Source organism: Apteryx mantelli, chromosome 2 (assembly GCF_036417845.1).
Source record: "Apteryx mantelli isolate bAptMan1 chromosome 2, bAptMan1.hap1, whole genome shotgun sequence".
Classification (NCBI taxonomy): domain Eukaryota; kingdom Metazoa; phylum Chordata; class Aves; order Apterygiformes; family Apterygidae; genus Apteryx; species Apteryx mantelli.
The window spans coordinates 130,029,025-130,054,655 of record NC_089979.1 but is presented as its reverse complement, the minus strand read 5'-3'; the positions used below and the strand labels follow the sequence as shown (position 1 = coordinate 130,054,655).

Sequence of the window (25,631 nt, the reverse complement as noted above, 5' to 3'; positions counted from 1 at the left end):
AACTGTGCTAAGAAAAAAACATGGCAAACATTGGTTACTACTGTAAAGACCTGGATCTACTCTATTTGTAATAACATTTCGACAAGTTTTCAGTATGACAAACGTCTTTCCTTAGTTAGCCTGAACTGAACATTATACTGGAGCAGAGCAGAGATGGAAATGGAAAAGCGGAAACTGTTTTTCTCAGTGACAATACGTAGTTGTCAGTTCACCTTCTTAAATTGAAATTTTGAAGGTTAATTTGAAATTAATCAGTATCTGCTTCTTGGCAGACAGACCTGGTAACCTAAGTAATGATCCTGAACAACCTGACGTTCTGCAAAGGAGGTCATTTTTGTTTGCTGCTGCCGAGAATACAAATTAAAATTCAGACTGGCGGGAAAAAATGTGGAGATTTTTACATAATGCATCTTTAAAACATTATGACTTCCCAAACATGTATGTAAACAGAACTAGTACAACAGGTCTCATGGCTGAGATTGGTGGTCTAACTACTTCAGCTCTTGAAGGTCCAGGATCTCCATTATGAACTTCTGGAGCAGCTCATCAAAACTAACCATATATGCCACCATGATTTACAGGCACAATGAGCCAAAAGTACTGATAGCACCTGACCTTCTCAACAAGTTTCTATGAAATACAAACAAGAAGCTGGACCGCTTGGGGAGGCTGAGCCTCTTCAGTTTGATGAAAAGTAAATCATCTTTCATCTCCATTTTTCCCCATTAAATTATGGCAAGAATGCTGTACTGCTTGTTTTTAATATTATATGGGAGTTTAGCTGTTTAATAGTGTTAGCTATTTCAGAGCCTAAATATCTGAAACTGATCATAAATTGTTCCATCTTTTCTAATCTCTAGTAAGCACGACTTTTTCCACTAAGGTCTATATTAAAGCTCACGTGATGCAGTTTTCATGAAATACACTGGATTACTCTGTGCAGAGTCAAAGACCTCATCAAACAACATAATCAAGCTGCTTTTCAGATACAACCAACTTCATTGTGTCCTACATAACTGTCCTTTTAGAAGACAAATGAACAGTCAGTGTATTAAAATACATAATACACAAATAATGAGTAAGGGGCCTACACAGTGTGCAAAAGCCTAATGTGGTGTGAGGAAACTTTGTGACTTAATTCCTAATGAGCAACATTTCTGATGGGTTATTCAGATTGCCCTGACTAGTGTGTTGGAATTACAAAGTATGGAAGAATTTTAAAAAACTGTCTGCAGTCACTGGAGTCAAAAGCTTCTTACAAGTTAACAAAATATAAAAGTGGGCAGCTATTTGGCTTTAGCACCGCTGTGCTTTTATAAAAGTTCAATTATGTTGCTACAGAACTCCACTCTTCTCTTTGCAGAACAGGAGAGGGGAAAGCAACAAACTAGCTCTTTTTTTTCTTTTTTTTTAAACCATCTCTCTCAGATTCCTAAAAGGCAACAAAAAAGATGCATAACATCCATCCTTGTTTGGTTTCCTTTTCTTGGGATAGCAACTACTGACTTGATACCATCAAAACATTGCAATGAGACAGAGTCGGCAGCAATTTTTGTGGCCAAAAGCGGGCACATCCTTTTCTAACAAGGACAGCCACAACGCTTTACTCTTATTATGCTGTAAATAGGCTCCAGAAAAGGCCAAACCTAAAACATACTTCATGAAGCTGATGTCAAAGATGGATACATATTACATAATGCAATAGTTTTAACGTGCATCAAGATGGCATTATACAACCTGGACACTATTCCTACTTGGTAAGAAAAAGCTCATTACCAAGTCTTAAGCAGTAACAGATGGTCCTGAACTGATGTAATAAAGTAATTAATTTTGCTAAAATTACTGTTAAAAAGCCATTACCTGTATTTTAAATCTTTAAGAAGCACTACAATCACTTCAAAGCTTGCATTAACATGTCAAGTAAAACTCACTCGACACTTTAAGCACTTTACCACATGTAATTCACTATATCGAGTATAAACAATTTTCTACACAAGTTTCATAAAAATCTATACAACAGTGCCTTATATTCATTATAAAATGAAATCTTGTTGAATTATTCTTTTAAAATTTATGCACATTTAGAGATCCCCCATGTGGCAATTTAATTTGATATAACGACTGCTGAGCATACATTCCCTGGTATTCCTTTTTAGCATGCTCTATTTGGTTTAGAAGACTTATACTACGTATAATATCTTAAGGGTTTTTCCACCAGTTTGAATATGAGCTTAAAGGGGGTTCCTGTAAATTTGATTTGTAGCATCTACTGATAGACCGACAACCTTTTTTTTTCTTTTAAGCAAACTAAAAGAAATTCAAGTATCATTACCACAGCAGCAGCAGCAAATCAACACCTTTAGAAAATCTTTGTGGGTGGTGTACAAACAGAATAAACAACAGACCATTAAAAGCACTGGTGAGGCTTAAATATCTTTATTTAAATAGTCAAAATAAATATTTGCTAAGATATATCTAACCAAAGTATCACAGATTTTTTTTTTTTAAGTACGGAGATCTAAGTAACATGAGTGCCACCTTCTGGTTAAGTCATGAAACACATTGGGTTGTTCACACTGCATTCAAAACTTCTGGCTGAAGGGTGGTTTTTTAATTTTTGTTCTTTTTTTTAGAAAAATAATTACAATTCTCATCTCCAACATTCACACAACGTTGTAAAAACAAAAAAATTAAAAGCAAGAATTCAATTCAAGAATTGCTTATCTCTAGTGCCCAGAGGGAAATAACCATATAAATGTTATACAAATATTTTTCCCCAAATTTAACTTCAAGGATATCAGGTCCTAGTAAAACATGTGAATGAACATCATTTAAAATAAATACTTAAATGCAGTGGTTTGTAATACAAGAATTAAAGAATACTAGAATTAAAGTACTTCGGAGTATATTGTTTAAACTCTTTTCTACCCTAAAAAAATTACTTGTTACTAATGAATAAGGTAAAACCTGTGCATCTCCTTTCCAGGAAGTGACAATAAACACCTTTCCCATGAACCAGAATCTACAATTACAGAACCTAAGAAAGGAAGATGGAACTTCAGCAGATGTACTGCTACAAACAGCACAAAGAATGGCAGCCTATTTTATAATTGCTGCAATAGTTAAATCACAAATTTGTTGTGAAAATAAGGGTAACTTGGAATCCACTTCAAGTTCTAATCCATTTGTGGAACACTAATAGGTTTGCAGGGATTAAAAAAAAAAAAGCCTCTTTTGTTTCATTTCACACAACACAAAAAAACACATACATTACTACTATTTCAGATAGTCATTTGATAACAGCTACCAAAGCTGTTTCAAAGCAACTCCAATTCAAGAAGCAAATTTGCTGCAAATCATGTGTTGTGCCTATTGCAGATATAAATACAACTAGATTTTCTTCGCGCTTACAGGAGTAAAAACAATTTACCAACAGCATTGATTTTGGGTCTCTTAATTTTGCCTCACTTTCCATATGCACTGGAGGGACTGTGGTCCACATCCCAGCTGACACCATACTGCGTCAAAACTAATTACGTATAGCCTCATGTCTTACAGACTTTTAAATTTTGTTTCCCAGCATTTCTGCTCCCAATGCTGTTTCACACTTGCATATACCCACATAGAGCCTGCTTCTTTATAGACTAAGAAACCAGTGCTAGATAAGTGTTCTAATTTTTCTGTAGGACGGCTCCACACACTTTTTCTATGTACTGATCTGCAGTTGATTTGAATCATACCCGTTGAGTCTTCTGGAATATGCATTATGATTTATAATTGCTTAAACTATATACCCCTTTTGAACAAAACCCACTCATGTCTTGACATCAGCAACTTCTCTTTCAAACGACGAAGACAGCCAGTTATTGCACTTGTATCTCACAGCAAGCACTTCCAGGAGGAGCGCCATGTCTCTTTCCAAAGTTGACATCCCCATAATTTCTTATTCTAAAGCAGCAGTAGTTCGATGCATTCATCAGCACTTAATCAATTCCTTGTTTGCCAAAGGTTCTGCAATGACTTCGCCACACATGAACTGCTCCTAAAGACAGCAAATAGAGTTTTAGCTCCCTTTTATTACTTTTGGATCTCCTCTCCCTCAAAAAATATCAGATAGCTGTTTTGTTTTTCAGTTTGTAAGTGGTAAGAAACTAACTGTCTCCCAAAATATGAAAGCCATAAAATGCTTACTAGATAAGAAGAACTACGAGGCTAGATCATAGGGCTGCTAAGAGTTAAGACAAGCAAAGATGCATCTTACTACTGCAGAGACTGTTTTGCCTGCATTTCACCCTGCACCCACTCAAGCAGGCATGTTTGAAGGCCCGAACACAATAGGCATAAGATGACCCCAGGAAGAAGCAGATGAGACAGGAGCTGTAGCCACGAAAAAAGGTGCCACTGGCTCCCTGACAGCTCCGTCCCGTGTTTACTAGCGGGTTTCAAAAGCCCCCACCGCGCTCTCCTCAGGGGTGCCAAACGCAGGATAGGTTTGGCCGATCCGGCGCCCGGGAAGTAGGCCGCAACCCCGCCCCACAAACCTTTCCCCGCACCCACCTGGTCGTAAATGACGCGCAGGATCAGGGAGCAGCTAGGGCAGGTGGCCACGTCCTCGCCGTTTTCCAGGTCCTCCTGCAACGGCCGCCGGGGCGGCAGACAGTCACCGACCCGCGGCCCAGCGGCACCCGGGCCGGGGGGCCGGGCCCGCGACCTAGCGCTGCTCCCCGCCCCCGCCCGTCCCAGCGCGCCCGCCGTTACCCGGGTGATGAGGAAGCGGTCCCCGCAGGGGCACGGGTAGCTGTAGGTCTCGGTCTCCTCGTCGTACTCGAAGTCCTCGATCTCCACCTCATCGTGAAACACCGACATGGCGGCGCCCGGCCGGCGGAGGGGGCGCGCGCGCCCCCGCCCCGCCCGTCGCGGCGGCAGGGCGCATGCGCGCAAACTCTGCGCAGCCGCCGCGCGCGCCTCCGCCCCCTGGTAGCGTCACGTGACGCGACGCCGGTAGGGGTGCTGCGGGGGGGAGCGAGGAGTGTGGCGCGCCGCTCCGGGGGCGGTTGGGGTGGGAGGGGGGAGGGCGCGGCGCCGAGAGTGTTGGGGGCCGTTGGGGGCCGTTGGGGGCGGGGCCGCGTGGCTCTCGGGGTCGCCTCCCCCTCCCCCCCCCCCCGACAGTTGAGGAGAGTGGCGGTTCAATGGCCCCAACCGCCGCGCCGGCCCCCGCAAGTCCGCCTTCCCGCCCAGCGGAGGGGCACGGAGCAGGGGGCCCTGGTGGCTGAGGGGGCCCAGCAGGGTGCTGCTGCGACCTCGCCTTCCCACAGCTGAGGCGGGAGGGCGGTGTGGATGATGCTGTCCGCTGCCCCGCTTCAGCCGGCGCAGACTTCTCCCGTGCCCTCCCGCCATGTGCTTATTAATGCTAGGGCAAGGGGAAAGGCTGTTTGCAGCCATGACTTCTGCAGGAAAGACTGCGTGTTTATTAAGCGAATCTTACCGATATGGGGTTGCTTTTTGCACAGGGTTCCCTATCCCACTTGCTTAAGAGTCATTGCTTTCCTCTCAAAACTCTTGGGTTAACTTTTGTAGTGGTTTACTCTTGTTTTGCAGGTAACTAAAAGTCACTCTCTCCGTTTGGATTCAGTGTAGCATTGTGAAAAGGAAGAGATGCACCGACTGATTTTATCCAGGCCTAGTGGATGAGAGGGTAAGGAGGAAATGAATTACTTGGTTTGGGTTTTAGGTGAGGAGAGGAAGGGGTCACACACAGCACCAGCATTCGTTCTCTCTGCAGAGTAAAGGAAGAAAGGTAGTACTAGGGGGGCTGTTTCTGAAGGGCTTGGGAAAGAAGAGAGGGGAAAAAAAACTCACTGAGAGCATCCCACCAGACTGGGAGCTTAGGAGCTGGATGAGCCGAGAAAGTTGCTTAGGTGACAGATGAGGAGGGTCTGTTCACATGTTGTGAAGGCATGACTCTTGAACCAGGACTCATTAAAAGAGATTTTGGAATTTATTAGTTACAGAGTGAAAATTAAACCTCGTTTTATTGTGATTTTCAGGAGGGCAAAGTGATTGATGACAGTATAAATCAAACAAGTGTCCTTTTTGGAATAGACTACTGTTCAAGAGTTATTTTTAATTGAAGTTAGATTCTCAGTCTTAAAATATGTTGTATCAATAGGATCTTTCAGCCTTGATTTCAAAATTGTAGCTGCTATGATAAAACTAAAACATTTTTTTTCAGTATTACATACTGGTATACTGATATTTAACTCCCCCCCCCTTTTTTTTTTTTACATTTTCATGTGTAGATCTGGAAATATTTGTTTCCTAAAGTAGTAGTGAAGATGAGACTAGTTTCAAATGGCTGTCAATCATATGCAGCCATATGATTAGGTTAAAGCAAGAATGTGAAATAAACAGTCCAGAATCTTTAATGGATTTTAAAGTTAGGCCACTTATTTTACCAGAAGATGTCGCTGTGGTTAGTAGCAATTAGTTACAGAATGGGTTTTGAAGGGTGTGATAATTTAAAAAAAATGGAGCACTGAAAAAGGATAATTAAGTCTGCATTATAAGTCCTTGGCTTTCCAAGCCTAGCATCACTAATTCTGTTGACTTTATCTGCTCATTTTGAGTTTGTGGTGTTTGATTAAAGTTACAGCTATCGGAATAAGCAGCTTACATAAGAATGTCCACTTTCGAAATTCCTCCATTTTTACTTTTAATTAAAGTGGTAAAAAGCTTGAAAATATGAACCAAAAATTGCCTGGAAGACTAAGAAATGGGAGGTAGATAGATATAAACAAAATATAATATCTAAAAGACTCCAGATTATAAACTAATCTCGTGAATTTATGCAACCCAGAGGGTTTGCAGACTGGACATGCTGATGTGGTGGGGTGCGACTTCTTCATTAGATGCATACTTTGTCCTGCTAAACTATTTTTTGAATTTTGATGCTTGTGTTACTAATCAGTAGCTTCTAAACATTTGCATGTAGAAAGTATTGAGGTATTTTGTTGAAACAGAATATTCTGTATATACTGCAGCAAAAGTAGTTTTGCCCACTGGTGGCAGAAGATTTGTTTTTATATGAATTCCACATTAAAAAGTTGCAAGCTGCTGTGGAATTAAATGCCAAAAAGATATTACAAATTATGGACAGTTAAAAGGTGCAGAAAGTATTTCTTATACTTGAAAGTGGCAATTTTAAGTAGTTACAATAAATGTGTTCCATCTCTGAGCAGCCTAATTTATGAAAGCTCTGCCTCTCATTTGTACAAGATTACAAACAGGACAAATTACTCAATGACCAGCCAATGCAGCTGTTAGTGAAAGCCTAGAGAGTATAGGCCTGATTAGTTAAACAAGCTGGATCATTGCCATTTCAAAGGATTCAAAATGAAAAACAAAACATTTTGAAAATAAATTATATGCTTTAAAAGAATGCTGCAAAAGATATTTAAATGGATGAGAAAGATTAAGAATGCTTTAAAGAAACAAGGGACTGCATCATAGAAATAATACAATAATTTGATAGGTGAGGATAATAGGATAGAGAATTATGCTAATCCATCTTAGAAAAACAAAGGCAGATTTACAAGCAATGAGAGAGATCTTTTGGCTCGCTATGAACCTGTTCCTGCACTTTATAAGTAAAGGACATTTCTAACTTGTTTTGAATATTGTATGTGGTCAGCTTATCTTTCTCTGTCATAGCTCCGTTTTAGTATGCGATTTTGAAACTTCACACCATGTTTTCACTCTAGTGCATATAAGGATCTACTTCTTGCTTAACTGTTTACAGACCGTAATTATTATCTAGGATCTAACATTTGTTGTGTTGCTGTGTGTATTTCTTTCATCATCTTTTAAATGTTCTAGAACTATCTTTCAGGAAATGAGGGATACATGTGTTCTTAAATCAACCTATAAACAAACAGTTTTATTTAATGTTTATAAAATTTTCCAACCAGAATCCTTCCTTTACCAATGAGAAGGGAACGCATATTCACTGTTGGATCGTCTTTCAAACGTAAATATTCTTTGAGCATTTAGAATTATAGATATGTTGGCTGGAAGGGACTTCTGGGGGTCATCTAATCAAAGCTCCAATTTGGAGCAGGAAAGTTGCCAGCCCTGGATTAGGCCTGTCCCAGGTGCAGAATTTTGCACTTCTGTAATTTCATGAGGTTTCTGTTGCCCTGTCCTGCAGTTTCTCAACATCCCTTTGAAGTGAAGCGCTACCAATTCAACCTGTCAACCACCCATCTAGTTTAGTATCGTCCACAAGTTTGCTGAAGTTACATTCTGTCTCACCATCCAAGTTATTCATTGAACAATATCAGCCTCAGTATCAACTCCAGGGTACTCCTACTGTTACTAGCCAGCAACTGGACATCAAGCCTTTGAGCCTGTCTGGCCAGCCAGTTTTCAACCACTCCAACAGTCCATTCATCTGACTTGTTACTTCCTCAGCTTCCTAATGAGTATGCTGTGGAACATGGTGTCAAAAGCCATAGTAAAGTCAAGCTGTGTTGCACCACTGCTGGCCCCTTATATGCATGGTCAGACACAGTAGGTGGTCAGGTTTGTCAAGTATAGTTTGCCCTTGGTAAGTCCATGTTGACTCTCCCTGATTACTTTCTTGTTGTTCACAGATTCCAAGAGAAAATGCGCTAAGATTTTCCCAGGACCTGAGGTGATGCTCACTGGCCCTGGGTCCTGTTTCTTGCTTCTCTTAAAAATGGCCATACGTTAGTCTTTTTCCAGTGAGTTGAGAATTTTCCTTGATTACCATCATTTTTCACAGATGATAGACAATGGCCTCACTAGTATATTAACTGTGTTTTAGTACCCTTAAGTGTATCCCATCTGGTTTCATGTATTTGAATACATCCAGCTTCTCAGAGTAGTCCCTAAACTGTTGCTGCCCCAGTCTTAGCTCTCCTCCTTCCCAAACACTACTGGTACAAGCAGAGATCTGGGAGCAGACTTTGCCAGTGAAGACTGAGGCAAGAAGTGTTGCATTCTGCAACTTTTTACATACCATCTGTGACTAGGTTGTCTTCCCCTTCAAACAATGGGTGCGCATTTTCCCTTTACTACATTATGCTGCTGTCATACTTGTAAAATTCCTTCTTGTTACCCTACGTGTTTTCTGCTAGTTTTAGTTCCAGCTGAGCTTTGGCCTTTCTGATTTCTGGGAAATAAAGGGTGAAAACAAGCTGTGTCAAACAATGGGTATCTTCTTTAATAAATATTTATATGTTTTTTTCAGGAGCTGGTAATTCTGAAGAAAACCTATTCATCATGGCCTGTGCTGCTATTTCTGTGGGTTTTACTATTCCTCAATTACTGAGAGGTACTAGTAGAATTTTTCCCACTCATTCTGCATTGGTGGTGTTGAGGCACTCTGCTTTTTGTCACTGCACAGTGAATGGGTAGGTTATCCATCTACAAACACTGCTAATTTTTTTTTTAAAGATAATGTGATGATAGCACTGTCAAAATGAAGCTGAAAAGTTGTTATAGTATCTGTAAATACTTAGTTAATTCCTGATTATATTTTTTTATTTAATTCTTATTTAGTCTTTTGTCATCTGGAAAGTAGGCTGGATTACACTGGCAAGTTGTTGTGTTAATAGAAATTTATATCATTAAGGGGCACTAACACAGTTGTCGAAATGACAATTATCTTTGTTTGCTTTTTGTTGCAGCACAACAAAATCAAAAAGAAAAATGGATCATCTAGAGAGAACAGCAAATAATTTTCGCCAGGAGGTTGGTGTCCTGTTCTATGGGATATAGCTAATTTTTTATGGTGTGAAGAAACTGGATAATTCTATTTGATTGTTAGGCTTCATTTTCTGTTCTGCAGGAGTTTTGTTACCTTTTTTCCCCTCATTTTTCATATTTGCTACTGTTGTGAAATAGGTGTATTTTGAGGTCAATGGTGAAATTTAATGAGGTATAAAAATTGTCAGTGACCTATGTGTTCTGTTTATGTTACATAAGAAATTTAACAGAACTCAGGTTAACTATGGAGTATGATAGATAATGAAATCATACTACTATCCATCTTCTATGTACAAGCCTCTCAAATTTTTATGGATTCCATTATTGTGCTCCAAATTCCAGATTAAAAAAAATAAAAAAAATCCTTTCATAACATACAAGGAAACATAAAAGTGTAGGCATTTTGCAGGGAGGTTTCCCTGCAAAAAGGGAAAGCCTTATGCTTTCTTGAAATACAAATGCAAAGTCCAGAATACTGTGTCCTCCTCCTCACTGCTTTCTTGCTCAGGGCCAGTTGGATCCTGTTGTCTAAAAATATTGATGGGAAGTCTTTGCTTGCCCTAACTCAAAATTAATTTTTTGTAATAATTTTATTCTGATGGAGAATCAGATTTCCAGTGCTCTGTCGGATGTATTGGCCAAAGAACTAATTAGGGAGTATACTGACGAGTAAAGAGAAGGAAGAAGGTCAAAACTTAATGTCCATTTCTTGCATGTAAGGTTTCTCCATCAAAACAGCTATATAAATCATGTATCTGATGCTTGTCTTGTTAACTTAGAATGATTGCATTTCCCATTTAATTCTGTCTGATAAAGTGGAAAAGTATGCCACTTCATTTTAAATTGGCAAATGTCCTACTGTTTTATGGGACAGTAGACATGTTCAAATGTTGCTTTATGAAGAAATTAATTTCCTGTCATGTGTTTTAAATTAGAGCATAGTTGGTTAAAGTTTCATTTTGTAAGCTATTTGATCTTACACAGATGAGAAATAGAGAGTTGTGGTGGTGTTCTAGTATTTCCTAATGTGGTAAATGGCATTAGCATTTTTTAACAGAGTATGTAAATCAATCCATTTAGAAAACTATTTAGGGCGTTACTTTCTTTGTAGAAGAAAATAGGTATTAATCATAACTCAAAAGTACCTGAAGAGGAGAGGCAGGGAGGGTTTTGTAATCCATGTTCTGCTGATTGGCATCAAGGAGTTTAAGTGAGGAGCTCCTCCCCAGTAGTCCATCCTGTTGCAAGATTGCTTTTCATTTAGAAAAGTATTATCTTTCATAATTTGTTTTTCTTTCTACTTTAAAAATGGTATGAGATAAAATAACTATGGCTCATATCCAGTCCTGTCTTCTTGTCAAACAAAAATGCTGCTGTTAACTAGAAATGAATGCCAGTGTCACAGTTTCCCTGTGTTCATAATTCATATATATGTCAGATGTCTATGTGTGTGAATGGGTATGTGTGTAAATGCACAAATGTAAGCTTTGTTGATTTTCTTTCAGATTGGTAATGCATTTAATTACTTAAATGAGAACAGATACAGGTCCAGAATTCTCCCAGTGACTTCTAAAGGGAGACCAGCTGCTACTGAAGTTTTCTTTGTCAGTCTTTACGTCAGAGATGGTTTTACTTTGTTGCTGGAATGATACAGGAATGTTTGCCTTGTGTAAATGTCAGAGTCTGAAAAGTGGTAACTAGCAATCACTTCTCTTTATGTTCCCTTCAACTGAAGTAAAATAAGTTTATATACAAGTTTAGATTAACCCTGACAAAACTGACAGACATGATGAGCTGTAAATAGAAAGCCATTTTTCCATTCAATGACTATGTAAGTGAATCTATTCCCACTCCTCTATCACAGTGAAAAAATGTTGATGCTTTAGGTAATGAAACACTGCAGGTAACATGCGAAGTGATAGATACCTCATATAGAGATTCTTGAGTACTTCTGCAGAAAATGCTGTCTACATAACACAATGACTTATTTTCTTTTTGTTAGATGATTTCACAAGCAAAAGTGTGTGGAATCACCAATGAATCAGAGACAGTCAAAAGACTTCGTTTGGCTATCACAAATAAAGACTTTACTTTCAAAGCAGGACAATGGTAAGATCCCCTGATATTTGAGGGGGAAATTCTAGCAGAGGAAAGGTGTAATAAAATGTTGAAGGGGCCTCTGATAATTTTGAAAAATTTATAAATTTATGTTATATAGTGGTTTTTTTATTAGGTGTTCTGTGAAACAGTTTATATTTGTCATAATTTTAAAATAGCTGTTATTAAATATGCTAATATTGGTTTTAAAATGGCAAAAATGGATATTCTTTAAATGTTTGGTTGTTTCAATATTTTGCTCTGATTTATATATGTTACAATATTTCTGCAAGAGTACTTTAAAGTACACTGCACTTTATTCTGCAAGCCATTTTTACAGTCTTTATTTGCTGGTCATCTTTATAGTGGAGCAAAGACTGAGTGTTGCTGATTTGCAAGTTATTTATTTTGGTGTTATAATTCTATAATTAAATCAGAATTCCCTGATATCCTGTATTTATTTCCTAAAAGTTCTGATCTGAAAATTAAGCCTGATAGGTCAGTTTAGTATATAAATACAGATATGCGTACTTGAAAACAAACTAACTTGAATTTTTAGGCCTTTGAAATAATTAACTATTTGCTTAAACAACCCTTACAGCTTTTTTCCAGGGTCATAGTGGTTTTTCTTGTTTATTTTCCTTCCTTGTTAAAAATAATTCACCTCCATCACTTTTCTTCTCTTAAAGATTAATTTAGAACTATGACTAGTTGCTTTTGGCATTGGTCATTTAAATGTTCTTAAACTTTTTATTGATTTGGCCAGCTGAGAGTGGTTTTGCTGGAATCAAAGTATAGTTGCTAGGATATTAACAGCATATGTTACTCATGTAGTGTTAATATGCTGGCTTTTAAATTTAGAACCAGAAGACAAGATGTTGATTGCAATAATTTGTGTCTGTGAAGTAATTTGATGCAGTTTTTGCACATGTGCAGTGACTCATATTAAATTCTTGCTTGCCAGTACTTGGAAAATGCATTTATCCTTCAAAAATGCTTTAGCAATTGTCATGCTGAAAACCGAAAGCTTTAATTATAATTACTTTTTCATTTTCTTCTTCCTTGAAAGTATTCTAATGCTATTGTAAGATGTACAACAACTTCTCTATACTTGTAGCTATAAGCTGTGATCACATTTTTTGATGAGCAGTAAGAAAAATCAGGCCACAATTTCCTCAGTAGAAAAGGCTACCTTGTTAGAATTTGCCATAGTAAGATGTTACAACCAAAGTTTGTAACTGCAGTGTATTTTAAAGTGTTTTAATTATCCAGTTTTTCATAAGCAAAAACGAATTTGTTTTGCAAGCATGCTAGTAGGTTTTGATCTTTATATGACTTAAAGTAATAATAGAGAGATTTGTTGCTGTCATCCGTTCTGAATTTACTATTTTCATGTTTCTGAACTCTTCCTCTAGCAATTACTAATGGTTTTCTTTCCTTACATATTTGGCTTAGGTAACCTTTAAAATGAGAGAAATGAAAAACCACTGTGAGATCTTCTGTTTCGCATCTTTTCTTTCTCTCTTTTTTGTCAGTTTATAGGTTTTTTTGCCCCTAGAATTATTCTTTTCACTTTTACTGTTATGAATAGCATTTTTTTAATTTCTTACGGCGCATAGCTAAAATGAGGTAAGCCATCAGAAATACAAGCTAGTCTGCTATGTTATAATATACTGTGCACTGAAATCTCTTATAACTGGGTAATTGGGAAAGAAATAATAATACAGAAAGAAACACACGCCTCTATTAGTAATTTAGAAGGTAAAAAGTAAATTACATTAAGGTTTCACAGCAATGTTTGTGTATGTGTATTTCCCAGACACAAATAATTTCTCCCTCATAATTCAGGGAAAACATTTTAACCCTATCTAGATTGTCACTTTACCGCATAAATATAATTTCTTAATTTTTTACGTTAGTCAAAATACTAAGATTACTTTATTTTCCAGCAGAGGGTGGTAAAGAGCTTTGGTAGCTTCTTGAGGTGTCCTTTGATCTAGTAAATGCTGCAACATAGGAATCATCCTCTCTAATCTCTTAGATCCTTACTGCCAGAGATGCTGAGCCCTAGGGGTCAGTGGGGCTGCAGAAGCTGAGACAGTGCAATAAGCCAAATGACTGATTTTTCAGATCAGCCAGCCTTCTCAACTTCTGTTGGTTGTTCACCTTTTATTTGCAGTCAGATACCTTTATGAGCCATCATGTTTGTTAGCATAGAGTAAAAAATTGTATCAATGTAGTATTGTCATAATTTTGTCTGTCATAACTTTGTATATACTTTGAGAGAGAGGATATTTTTCTTTGAAGGGTGAAGCCTTGTGGGGAGCAAGTGGATAAGATTTTTTTTCTTCAGAAAGTAGTAAGCTATTCAAAGTGCTTTTCTTCTCCCTTAACATTTTGTGGTGTCCATGAAGAATACAGCTCTTTTGTTAAAAGGAAATGTCTGTGCAGTGAAAGGCAGTCTATATTTCTCCTTACATTCTTATTTAGCTAATACTGAAGCCAACCTAACTCAGGCTTGAACTGAATAATCACTCTATAGTAGTTGGTGTTGTTTACCAGTGTGGTATCAGTCCCTGAGAGGAGCAGCACAACTGAATTTAGATGTTAGGATTTTTTTGAAATATAGGGATTTTGCTATGTCCTGCAGAAAATTGAAATATTTAAAGATTTTGGTAGTATAGAGGTTTAAATGTTAGATCATAAACCAATTCCTAACTTTTTCTGATACTATTTGGAATATCAAAACTTTACTTTATGAAAATGAATTACAGCCCACATGTAGTAATGGCTTGTCTTCCATTCTCTCTAATTGCAAAAGGTTAGCTGTATGTTACCTTCTAATCTGTAGAAGGTCATGCATGGTTTAACTTCACTTAAAAAAATGTAATAACTTACTGCAGTCCAATTTTCTACCAACTAGAAAAGTATGTCTGCCACCAGAGGGCATTGTAGTTCAATATGTATAGCAATTCTGCTCACTGTAGTGACTGACTTTTCACGTAAGAAAATTTTTTACACACTGTGTTTTAACTTCATATATTTCATCTTCCCAAGGAAAGAAAGTGTGCAATCGAGCAATTTCTCCAAAATTAGTTTCTCAGCTGCCTTGTGTTTGAAAATTAAAGGGAGCAAAAAAAGCACTGAAAAGAGCAGAATTTAAACCATTCCTTTGGACTATGCTGTGGTTTTGTTTTGTTTTTCTAATATGCAAATAATTAATTTAAACACTTTACAATTCTGCTTCTTCTTAAGATGTTGCATCTAATGCTCAAAGCAGAACAGTTTAAAAATCTGCTAGTTTAATAAAGGTGTTTTTTTTATCTGCACTTGATGACATGTTTTCTAGATGAAGATAACTCTAATGAGATGGTGTTACTCAAGCTGGAGTCCTTAGTTTTTTGGAAGAGGTCTGTGAACAAAATGAAGATGTCTTTGTAAAGGAAAGATAATTGAAATAAAGCCAGCCACTTTGTTTGCAACAATATTTGGTTATTATTTTTCATGTTTGTTTGTTTTTTTTAACTTTTCTTTCTGGTCAATATTCAGGGTTGATTTCTTTATTCCTGGAGTTTCTGTCGTTGGGGGATTCTCAATATGTTCAAGCCCTGGTCTGTTGGAACGAGATGGAATATTAGAGCTAGCAGTAAAGCGTGCTGTTCATCCTCCTGCTCACTGGATTCACACTGAGGTAAATGATATTAAATGTTGATTGTGAGATTTGCCTTTTTTTTGATTTCAGACCACCTTTTGATATGGATTGCAAAAATCCTGTTGACTTGGTCAGTCATTTTTAATACAACATAAATGTTAAAGCCCTCTGTTCCCTAAGAGACTGAAATAAGATACTGATGTGGTAATTTGGTTATTGTGATCTTCTGACTCAGCTTGTGGTCTGTGGACTTGCAGTGATATTGCAGTCAGCATTTATAAGGGCTGTCACTCCTCTGGAATTCATGCACTGAAGAAGGTTGAAAAAACACTATTCTAACTTGTGTTCCTGCTTCTAAGTCTTATTGCTGAATCCAGTCTGTGTTATGCATTACAGAGTTATAGCTTATAACTTGCCATCATTCCTGACCGTTTCTACAAATAAAAACTCAGAGTCATTGTCAGACAAAAATATAAATTATTAAAGGGGAGAAAAGAGATATTTATATTGTTTTTTGTAAAATGGCAAAGCAACATCATACTTTAGAATTTCTGCAGTATTCTTTTAAATATATGTAATTTTATAATAGTAAATAGTCCAAGACCTGATTTTTGCTGTATTAGAAGTAAAGTCTGACACTTCTGCCTCTTGCAGTGTTTTGTTCATCTCTACTGATTGTTTACCCTACTTAGCTGGAGTCAGAAGGGTACCTTCTCTGTTGCTCATATTTCATAATGACCTGTCCTATCTACTGTTTTGTTCTGTTCACCATCCTACTTACTATGATCTGTCCTATTTACTGTTCTCTGCCTGCCATTTGTATTTCTTAAATGTGGCTGCAGGGTTTAAATTGACGGATTCTTCCAGGCTTACAAGTATTGCAGTGCTCGTCAGTAGCCAACAGGGTTTAGTAAAGATTGATGCAACTTTACTATTTAAGAATTGAGAATATCCAGAGTGATACTAATCTAGTAGTTACCATGTGATCATGCACAGTATTTCAATTTGTGTTATATCAAGTTATCTCCACTGGAATTTAAATGAAATAACCTTTTTTGTGATGCTGTGTAGAACATGCAGTGGACATGACACTGGGCTACATATTACATAGAAGATTGCCTATTTCTTTGGTATTGTTCATTAGAGAGTATGAAAAGCCTAACTTCGTAGTTTCCTATCTCTGGAGACTCTGCTGGGATTTTTGATGTCATAATTGAATTTGTTGCTGAATTTTCTGGTTGAATTTACAAGGAAGTCTTTAGTTAACAGGGAGGCTCATTCAAATCTGATGCTGTGGAAAAACCAGCAGCGTATGTATCAGCTTTTCTATCTAAACAAGAGTGCATACTTTTCCTTAGGAAGGGAGAAGGAAAAACTGTAGCAACCTAGAATTTGAAAAAGTTGTGTAAGTGGTTAAAAACCTTAATCATTTAAAAATTATTTATAAAGAATGTTGTAATCACAGGGTGAAAAGGTGTTACGAGAGTAATTAATCCTCATTTACTTACTGCATCTAACTTTTTTCAGAGGTGATTATATTTAAGCTTTAACATTATTGTATATAAAATCACAGATTTCATCACAATGTACTTTATAGCTTCAGGAAAACACAGCCTTTTATGTCGTAAAATGTATGTATAATGTATTGCTTTCCCTTTCTGTCTAAATGGTTTCAATGCTGTATCTGCAAACTAGGCTAAAGGACAACACTTTCCCACAGCATTACTCCAGAATTTATTGTTTTTTCTTGAACACTGACTTACAGTTATTATTGCCATGGCTAAAGCATTAGAATATGTGGGAGACTGCTGATGCAAAATACTGGTTAAGAGATATTCTTCGTCTGGCCTATGTCCATTCAACATGAGCATTAGCTGATGGAGGCAGACTGGACAAGAGTAAGAATGTTTCTTCATTAAAAAAAACTCTCTTTATTTCCATGAAGGAGACCATATCCTATGTCTTTCCTGTGCCATATGAATTTGGAACGCTTCTAGATTTGTGCTTCTCTAAAACGGACTAAAACATGGTGAGAAAGCCTGGCAGTGTACGTTGAGAAGGAAGAGTGAAATTAGTTTCAGATATTAAATGCTGATTTTCTTACACTATAATTGAGAGAGAATACTTTATGCAATAATTAAGAAAGGCAGGAGACTTTTGTTTAATCGTCATGCTAGCTACTTTAGGAACGTCTTGATTCTATGCCATACCTGTTCCAAAGGACCTCCTTCCTCCTCCTGATAGAACTGTTATGTGTTTGGACCTTTCTTACTATATCGTTGTTGTTAATGGAGATTGTCTTCTTTCACTTACTGTTTCCTGATATCAGAAGGATTTTCTGGAGGAAGCACTTTTAAATAATTAACAGTATTAGCAGTAAATAATTAACTGCTATTTTTTCAGCAGTTCTTGTATTTTTTACCTCTCTTTTTCTCTCCCTTTTTTCCTGCCTTCTTTATTTCCCTATCCTTCAAAAAAAATCTATATAGTCTGAAATGAGTTCTGTTTTCTGGTCCAATTTGTTCTGTTAACCTACTGTGATGTGGGAGAACTTGCCTGATTTCCTTATACTTCAGTTTCACCCTTCATATAGATATAGGTGGCCAAGCTGGAGTAGAAGCAGTATTTGCGTACCATGAAGACATTGCTCAAAATGTTTTCTTTATTATAGCTTTAGTTTTCCATGATCAAAAAACTTACTTTGGCATCTTTCTTTAAGAAATCATTTCTTCAATACAAGTAGAGGATGAAGAGAGAATGTTTTTCCCTGATTTTTTTCTTCTACAACTCTAATGTAGCAAATGCAAAAGTGGCTCTACAAGAAATTTCTTGTGGAGGCTTCACTTCTGTGTGGGTTTTTTTTTTTTTTTTTTTTTTTTTTTTTTTTTAAGGAATGGGAACAGAAAAACTTTCCAAGTACGTGTAACTCAGTCTGACTTCCTTCTGTGACCTCATAAAAATGCCTTTTTTGACATGAAGCTGGGTTTGGGTAAAAGTGTGATCTTACATGTTATCCTTGGGTTTTTACAACCACATCCTGCAGTTGAAAAACTCCTGTATGGATCATTCCTTTTTCAATTCTCATGGGCCAGGGTGGGGGGAATCACCATCCTGCCTTTATCATAGCCTAAGGGTGAAACTGGATCCCAAAAAATCCTGAAACAACTGACTTCAGATAACTGTAAACTCTGTATATGTTTTAAAATACTTCAGTTTTATCTCATTGGTAAAATAAATAAAAATCAAAAATCACAGTCTGAAGTCCAGCTAGTCCATGTGACTTCATGGTGCAAGAAGAATAATATTTCCACCTTTGCTTTTAGTTTTGAAATTAAGTATCTTCTTTTCCATCCTAGTGTACTCTTGACTCAGAAGTGGCTCTGCGAGTGGGAGGTGATTTCTTCTTTGATCCTCAGCCTGGTGACCCCCCTGTAAAACTAGTGCTGATAGCAGGGGGTGTTGGAATTAACCCATTGTTTTCTATACTGCTACATGTAGCAGATCTTCATGAATATCAAGAGAGTAAAGGATATGGATACAAAATGGGAACTGTGAAGCTGTACTACAGTGCAAAAAATACAAACGAACTCTTATTTAAGGTAAATGAAAAACAAAATTAGAACTCAGTTATTCATCTGTTAGTGCATGTATCATTCTAGTGCTGAATTACAGAGGACCCCCCTGTGTAAGGCACTGTACAAATAGAGGAAAAAGTCACTTCCTGCGCCAAATCTCATGTATTTTGCTTAATTACTTATCCCAGTATACAAATAGAGGAGGTTACTGGACTTGCCTGATTTTCATTGACTTTAGTGATAAGTCAATTTGCCCTAGATGTCTACATTTTACTATCATAATAGTATCATAGTATTCTAGAGATTTTATATACTATATGTATGTATATACACATTAATAGTATATGTAATATTATATAATACTATAACCACATCATCTTAGTACAGATTGTATTGAATTTAAAGACTAACAAGAGCAATTATATCCAAAGGAAATACTTTCTAAAATCATAGGGGAGCTTTGCTGATAAATATATTGGTTATTATAGGGTGCTAGTATATGAATGAAAGATGTATAAACTGTTTTGTAAAATTGTTTGTAATAGTACTCCATCAACATTTACAGAGCAGTGAAAGATCAGCTGCCACACACTCAGCCAATAAGGGTCACTGATAACATTTGGGGTCAGATTAGCACATCTGCTGTGAAGAGGCATCCCTAATGATTTAGGTTTCCTTGAAAAATTGAAGGCTTTTGGTTGTAAGATATTGAGGAAAATATGCTAAGTTGAAAGGCGAAAATTCATCTTGATTCCAGAAACTGTATATATTGTGACAAAGGGTGGTTTGGCTTACAGTACCCATCAGTAGTTTTTTCCCCTGTATTTCTACCAGATTGCTAGAGATGAAGATATTGCCTTTCTTTGAAAAGCCATTTGTTAGTTACTGAAGGCAGCATAATAAACTGCAACCTATCAGCTCTTTCATTTGGCCAGCTACTAGTCTCCATTCTGTTCTAAGCATGCACAATTTATATTTGGCATAGGCACCAGTATTTTCTAAAAATTCCACTTCAGCAGTGTTACAACAGCAGAGCTTTTGTATTAGAGCTTCCGAAACAGAGAGAATACAATGATACATTGCAATGTTTAAAATATATCATGCCCCTCTTTCTTCACATGTTCCTTGTATCCAGAATATGTATATGAAAAATTCTTTACCTCTGTGCACAGAATCGGGGAAACAGGATCACTAGAGGCCTTATGTTGTTGTGAGATACATCTATACAAAGCTCTGTGAGGAGTAGGGCCAGATTCTTTTCAGTGGTGCCTGGCGATGAGAGGCAACGGGCACAAACTGAAACACAGGAAGGTCCATCTGAATATAAGGAAAAACTTCTTTACTGTGAGGGTAGCAGAGCACTGGAACAGGTTCCACAGAGAGGTTGTGGAGTCTCCATCCTTGGAGATACTCAAAAGCTGTCTGGACACAGTCCCAGGCTACGAGCTCTAGGTGACCCTGCTTGAGCAGGGGGGTTGGACTAGATGATCTCCAGAGCTCCCTTCCAACCTCAACCATTCTGTGAACTGCTAGTGGTTTGGAGGACCTGTTCCCTCAATCTGCTTCATTTTGTACACTAATTTACTAGGCTGCAAAGATCCTGCTGGGCTGTTCAAATTTTGCTTCATTCAGTTAAACAGAAGAGTGTGTTCCTTGCTGTAGGATACTGGAAGACGGTACTGTGGTGTTTCATGTTGTGTGTGATACCTGCCACTTTCTATCCCTGTCACTGAATTGCACAGTGACAGCTTACAAGCAGGTGCTGTGGGTGACTGCAGGATTATGTAAGCAGGTTAAGACTCACCTTAAAACTGGTTAGGCCATCTTTCTAGCTAGATCTTAGGATTTCAAATCAAAAGGACATAATTTGTTTCAGAAGTGCTATCAATCGTGTGGTTCCATATGAATGGGACATAAGTTTATAGTCACATTCAAAACACTGAAAATGGGCCAATATTAGATGTACTAGTGGAGTGGTATAAGGCAGTGTCTATCTATACTGTTCTTTATTCCAAGTCTTTAGAGGGAATCAAAAACATCTTTGTGTATGAAGTAGAATCTGTCTTGTTCTTTTTTTGTTAGCAACCCATGGCAGACTGTTCAATTTAGAAGACTAGTTAGTAAGCAAACACAGAAAAAATGAGCTAATTTACATGTTCACAAAATAAACTCGCTTTTATTTCAGAATATTTTAAGAGTTTCCCCACTATCCTTTCCAGCAATGAAAATCCCAAGTAGCGCAGAATCTAGACAGTAAATAGTTATGAAACTAAGACTTTTTAATTGCAGCATCTCACTATGATTTGAACTGAAGCCACTGGGTTTTTGGTGGTAACCGAATATTGATGGTGATAATTCACAGTTGTGAATTAGGGAACTGAAAATTACAGAGTTTCTACTCTGATAAAAATAACATTAACATTACACCGCAGTTGGTTTTACCTGGAGAAGAAGAAAAGTGGAGTAGAAGGTCTAGTTATCTTACCAGATCAGCAGCTCAGACTTGAAAACTTCCTAAAATCTGGTAAATTAAAACTGTAGGGCTTTTTTTAAATGGAAAACCCATTTGGAAGTGAAAGGAGGAAGCTGGGACAGTTTATATGGGGAAGAAACCAGGAAAAGACATAAATGGTTCTCAGATCCAACTGTTACTAATTACAATCTATTGTGAAAAAAAAAAAAAAAAGAGAGAGAGAAAAGCACTAATAACATAGCTGGCAGTGTATTCAGATTCCAGGTACGGAATTCCTGTGTACTTGTACTTTTAAATCAACTCCATCAAGCTCTCGGCACTGAAATGCAAGCGTCTTGGTACTCAGTAATAATCAATGGTGTTCTGAGATTGCATGCACACATCTGCTTTGATTTAATGGACTGGAGTATAAGCAAGTGTGTTTAACATTACAGAAAAATATTCTTGGTTTGATGAATGCATTTCCTGGAAAGATCACATGTCATTTCCACGTTACTCAGCAGAGTTCACAGATCTGTAAAGAATTTCAGCCATATGTCACAGGTAAATATAATGGCAATGCACAGAGATTTCTAAAGTTTTAAGTTTGGTAGCATTCTAGAGGATCAAGGTTAATATAGTTATCTCTAGTGTATGTTTATATGCATAATTTAATATCTTTACATTTAAAGATTCAAAATGAGATGTGAGTCAACTGCATAAATAAGAACATTTGTATATGAAAAACCTGAATAATTTCATTGTATATATTATGCTTTGGAGAAAAAACATACTTTTGCAACTTTTCATTTGTAGTGAACCTCCATTTGTACTAAATTTATACTGTTAATTATAAAGTTTATATGAGTATTTTCCACTGCAAATTTTGTTCCAAAAACTAGTATTTCCTGTCTAGATTTACTGCTTAAAGGAGGATTGATGAAGAATAAGCTGACAGCTTGTAAGAGATACTTTGTCATGATTCCATTTTGTTGTACTTGGATTAGAGAGATACTTACCTATTTTTTCATCCGAATGTGAGATTTTTAGTTGTATGTAAGCCGTGTTCCTGTTAAATGACTAATATCTCATGCATTCCAACTGGAGGTACTCATCTAAATTCCCAGAAGAACAAGTGGTTTTGGAGGCCTCAAACCTTGATGCACATCTTTCAATAAGCCTGACTTATTTTTAAGAAACGAGTGCTTGAAGTAACCCTAACCAGTCATTCTTTCTGAAATTACTGCATGATTAAATATTGTTCTCACTTCTTACTTATTTCTTTGTTAGAGGGAAGAATATCTGAAGAGGATCTAGAAAAACATGTATCTAAGTATACTTTATGGTACATCTGTGGTCCACCTCCAATGATAGAATCTATATCCAAACTACTAGCAAATATTGGTGTTCCTAGAGACTGTGTTTTCTTTGAGAAATGGTGGTAGTAAGAGCTGCTGAACAGAAAATATAGTATTTGTTTTCAATTTATTTTGATAAGGTAAAATGTACAGAAAATGGACTATGACTTAATTGGAAGATTCCACCCCATACATTAAGCCATCCTGAATCATGATGGTGTTCCCTAGATTTAACTATAATGTATCTTTAATGCAGTGCTGCTACTTTTGGGGGGGGGAAAAAAAGTGATTTTATATTGAAGACATTAACTCTTCTGTTTTTTTGATGGTGTGCTTACTTGTTCTGGATAGCAGTATATTTTTAACTTTACCCACCTGTTTTATTAGCTTTAAAATGACTTTCAGTGCTCAGTTTGAGTTGTGGAGAATTAAATGTACAGCAATGACGAGTCAGTTTATAATAAAAAAATAATTCAAGCCACAACTTCTGATGCTGCTCCAAATTGTGCTAATGAGTCAATACACTACCTTCCACACTTCTAAAGTAATATTTTTATAGAAGTAGGGTTGTTGTGTTGTGACTTTTGGCATCTGTCACTTCTTGTTAAAAGAAGAAAGATGATTTTATTTAAGTCATTGTCAACTGTGTTGACAATAAAAGACATGTTTTTATATTCAGACTTGAGTTAAAAATACTGATGTGTTTAAAAACCTCTGTCAGCCTCTGCTGATATTCTGGGTAATGCAAACCTGCATGCTGTGCCTGGGCTGAGGCAGCTCACCCAGCCGATGCGTGTTCCCTGCATGGCCTCAAAAATGGCAAAGATGAGCAACAGCTGAAACAGGGAATCTCCTGAATCCTGCTCAGTACAGAGTTCTAGCATGTTCCAGGTTTGTGTGGGAAAACATCGCTAGAAAGTTTGATCTTTTAAGGTACAAGCAAGTATCTAGGTTTCTGATACCTAAGCCCTTATGAAAAGATCTTTTTTTTTCCCCTGGCTTGCAGAAAAATAGAAATGTGGAGAATAACAAAAAGCCACAATGAGAGAGAATTAGTTAATTATCTGTATAGAAAGTCCAAGTTCTTATCAGAAAAAGGAATGTTTAAATTGTTAAAACTACTAAATTATTATTAAATTATTTTAAAATGTTAAACAGATGAGGTCTCTTTGTTAATGACTCTTTTCCATAAGTTAAACCCATTTCAGGTAATAGTCAAATAGATAATGCAACAAGTTTCCTGCCATCAGCGCCCCTCTAGTCTATTAAACTGAGGTTGCAAAAGTATTAGCACCTGGTTTTCAGTCTACACCAGCACTGTTGGTGTCAAGAGCTTAACAGTTTTTCAAGGATCCCTTCCCTCTGCTTGCATAAAAAGGGTACTACTCCGGCTTTAGTTTTCTCTCTCAAGAAATTATTTTGACTTCAGTATATGCTGAGGCCAGCCACTCTTAATCTCATTTTTATCCCTTTTATTAGAGTTTCAAGACAGGGTTTACAACTTGTGTCGTGCAGGCTACCTACTGCCACATCTACATTCATCTAATCTATGGAAAATATAGTGTGGTAGTCTGAGAAACTCCTAGCCCTTGCTTCAGGTGCAGCGTGGAGGATCTCATTGGTATTGCTGAAGGAGATGATTGAATAGACAAACTGAAATAATCATAAAGCTCTTCAGCAAACTGAGCTTCAAAGAGAAAAATCCATACTTACTGCAATTCAGAACAAACCACTGAAGGAAACAAGGTTGCATATTGGATCATGAATGTGTGAACTCCTCCTGATGGAACTGAGATTTGCCTCAGGCTTTTGGCAACAATACTGCATTGAGGGTTTTGCCCATAAGGAGTCATCTCCTGGTGACTGCAGGCTCGTTCTTCAGCGTCTGCACCATCCAGTGCTATGTGTCTGCTCACATTACTTGTGTACTCAGCAGTCATTGCAGACACAGAGGTTTGGGATCATCAAATTCCTTCCTACTCAAATGAGGGGAACGATTCTTTCTGAGTACCCATATCTCAGGGGACACAGTTGCCTGTTCATTCACTCTAAAAGGTAAACAGGACAGTGTGCTTGTCACCAGGAATTAAAAAAAGGGTTTTTTTTGTTCAGAAAGATAAAATTGACACATCAGAGCTCGATGCTTGAAGGAAGCAGGCTTTTTTCTAGAAAAGTGCAATAAACTGCCATTAGGAAGCACTAGTGCCCAAAAATAAAAGCCACACACTGGGCTCCTGCATGTTTCAACAATGTAATAATAAAAAAAATTCGAGAAGCCTTTAAATGTTGTTTTCCTTGTGACTTTTAAATCACTAAGTGGATTATAAACTGGTTTACCCTTTTCCTTAATGCACATCCTTTCTTCAGCCCAAATGAAATCTTTCACAAACCACTCCTCAGACTTGCACCAAAATGCCCATCTAATAAAAGACATTTCACAACCCTTTGCTTCTGTAATGGACCTCTTTCCCTCTAACCTCTTTCTGTCATCCCCTGTTATACTCAGATTGAGAGCTATGGGGCAAAGACACATTTCTCTAATTGTATGGTTAAACCCGCTTGTATATTATTATACACAGACATTCCCCCACCCCCACATGTCAAAACTCTCCCCAAAACACCTGTAACCTAAGATTGGGTTTGTTAACAAATAGTTCTTTCTTACCTTGAACAGTTATCCTGCCAAAAAGCATGGAATATCTTAATAA

General features: G+C 37.2%; 2 protein-coding genes across 4 annotated transcripts; one reads left to right on the top strand and one right to left on the bottom strand.

The window, feature by feature from the left end:
- Positions 1-2,420: 2,420 nt before the first annotated feature.
- On the bottom strand, positions 2,421-4,902 carry DPH3 (diphthamide biosynthesis 3). Its single transcript, XM_067292477.1, has 3 exons — positions 4,759-4,902; positions 4,558-4,632; positions 2,421-4,042 (listed from the first exon to the last, which is right to left on the bottom strand). Exons 1-3 carry the CDS (start codon positions 4,864-4,866, stop codon positions 3,977-3,979), a joined length of 249 nt encoding a protein of 82 aa, XP_067148578.1. The 5' UTR covers positions 4,867-4,902; the 3' UTR covers positions 2,421-3,976.
- A 272-nt stretch (positions 4,903-5,174) lies between these two features.
- OXNAD1 (oxidoreductase NAD binding domain containing 1) lies at positions 5,175-25,207 on the top strand. 3 transcript variants are annotated; one of them, XM_013941412.2, is made up of 9 exons: positions 5,175-5,695; positions 9,272-9,434; positions 9,711-9,774; positions 11,792-11,898; positions 15,436-15,577; positions 18,895-18,931; positions 19,037-19,137; positions 22,021-22,129; positions 22,856-25,207. In XM_013941412.2, the coding sequence occupies exons 2-9, from the start codon at positions 9,304-9,306 to the stop codon at positions 23,008-23,010; spliced, it is 846 nt and encodes a 281-aa protein (XP_013796866.1). In that variant the 5' UTR covers positions 5,175-5,695; positions 9,272-9,303; the 3' UTR covers positions 23,011-25,207. The 3 variants fall into 3 exon arrangements, with proteins under 3 accessions (XP_013796866.1, XP_013796865.1, XP_067147633.1); XM_013941411.2 differs by having other exon boundaries at positions 18,895-19,137; XM_067291532.1 differs by lacking the exons at positions 18,895-18,931; positions 19,037-19,137.
- Positions 25,208-25,631: the final 424 nt, after the last annotated feature.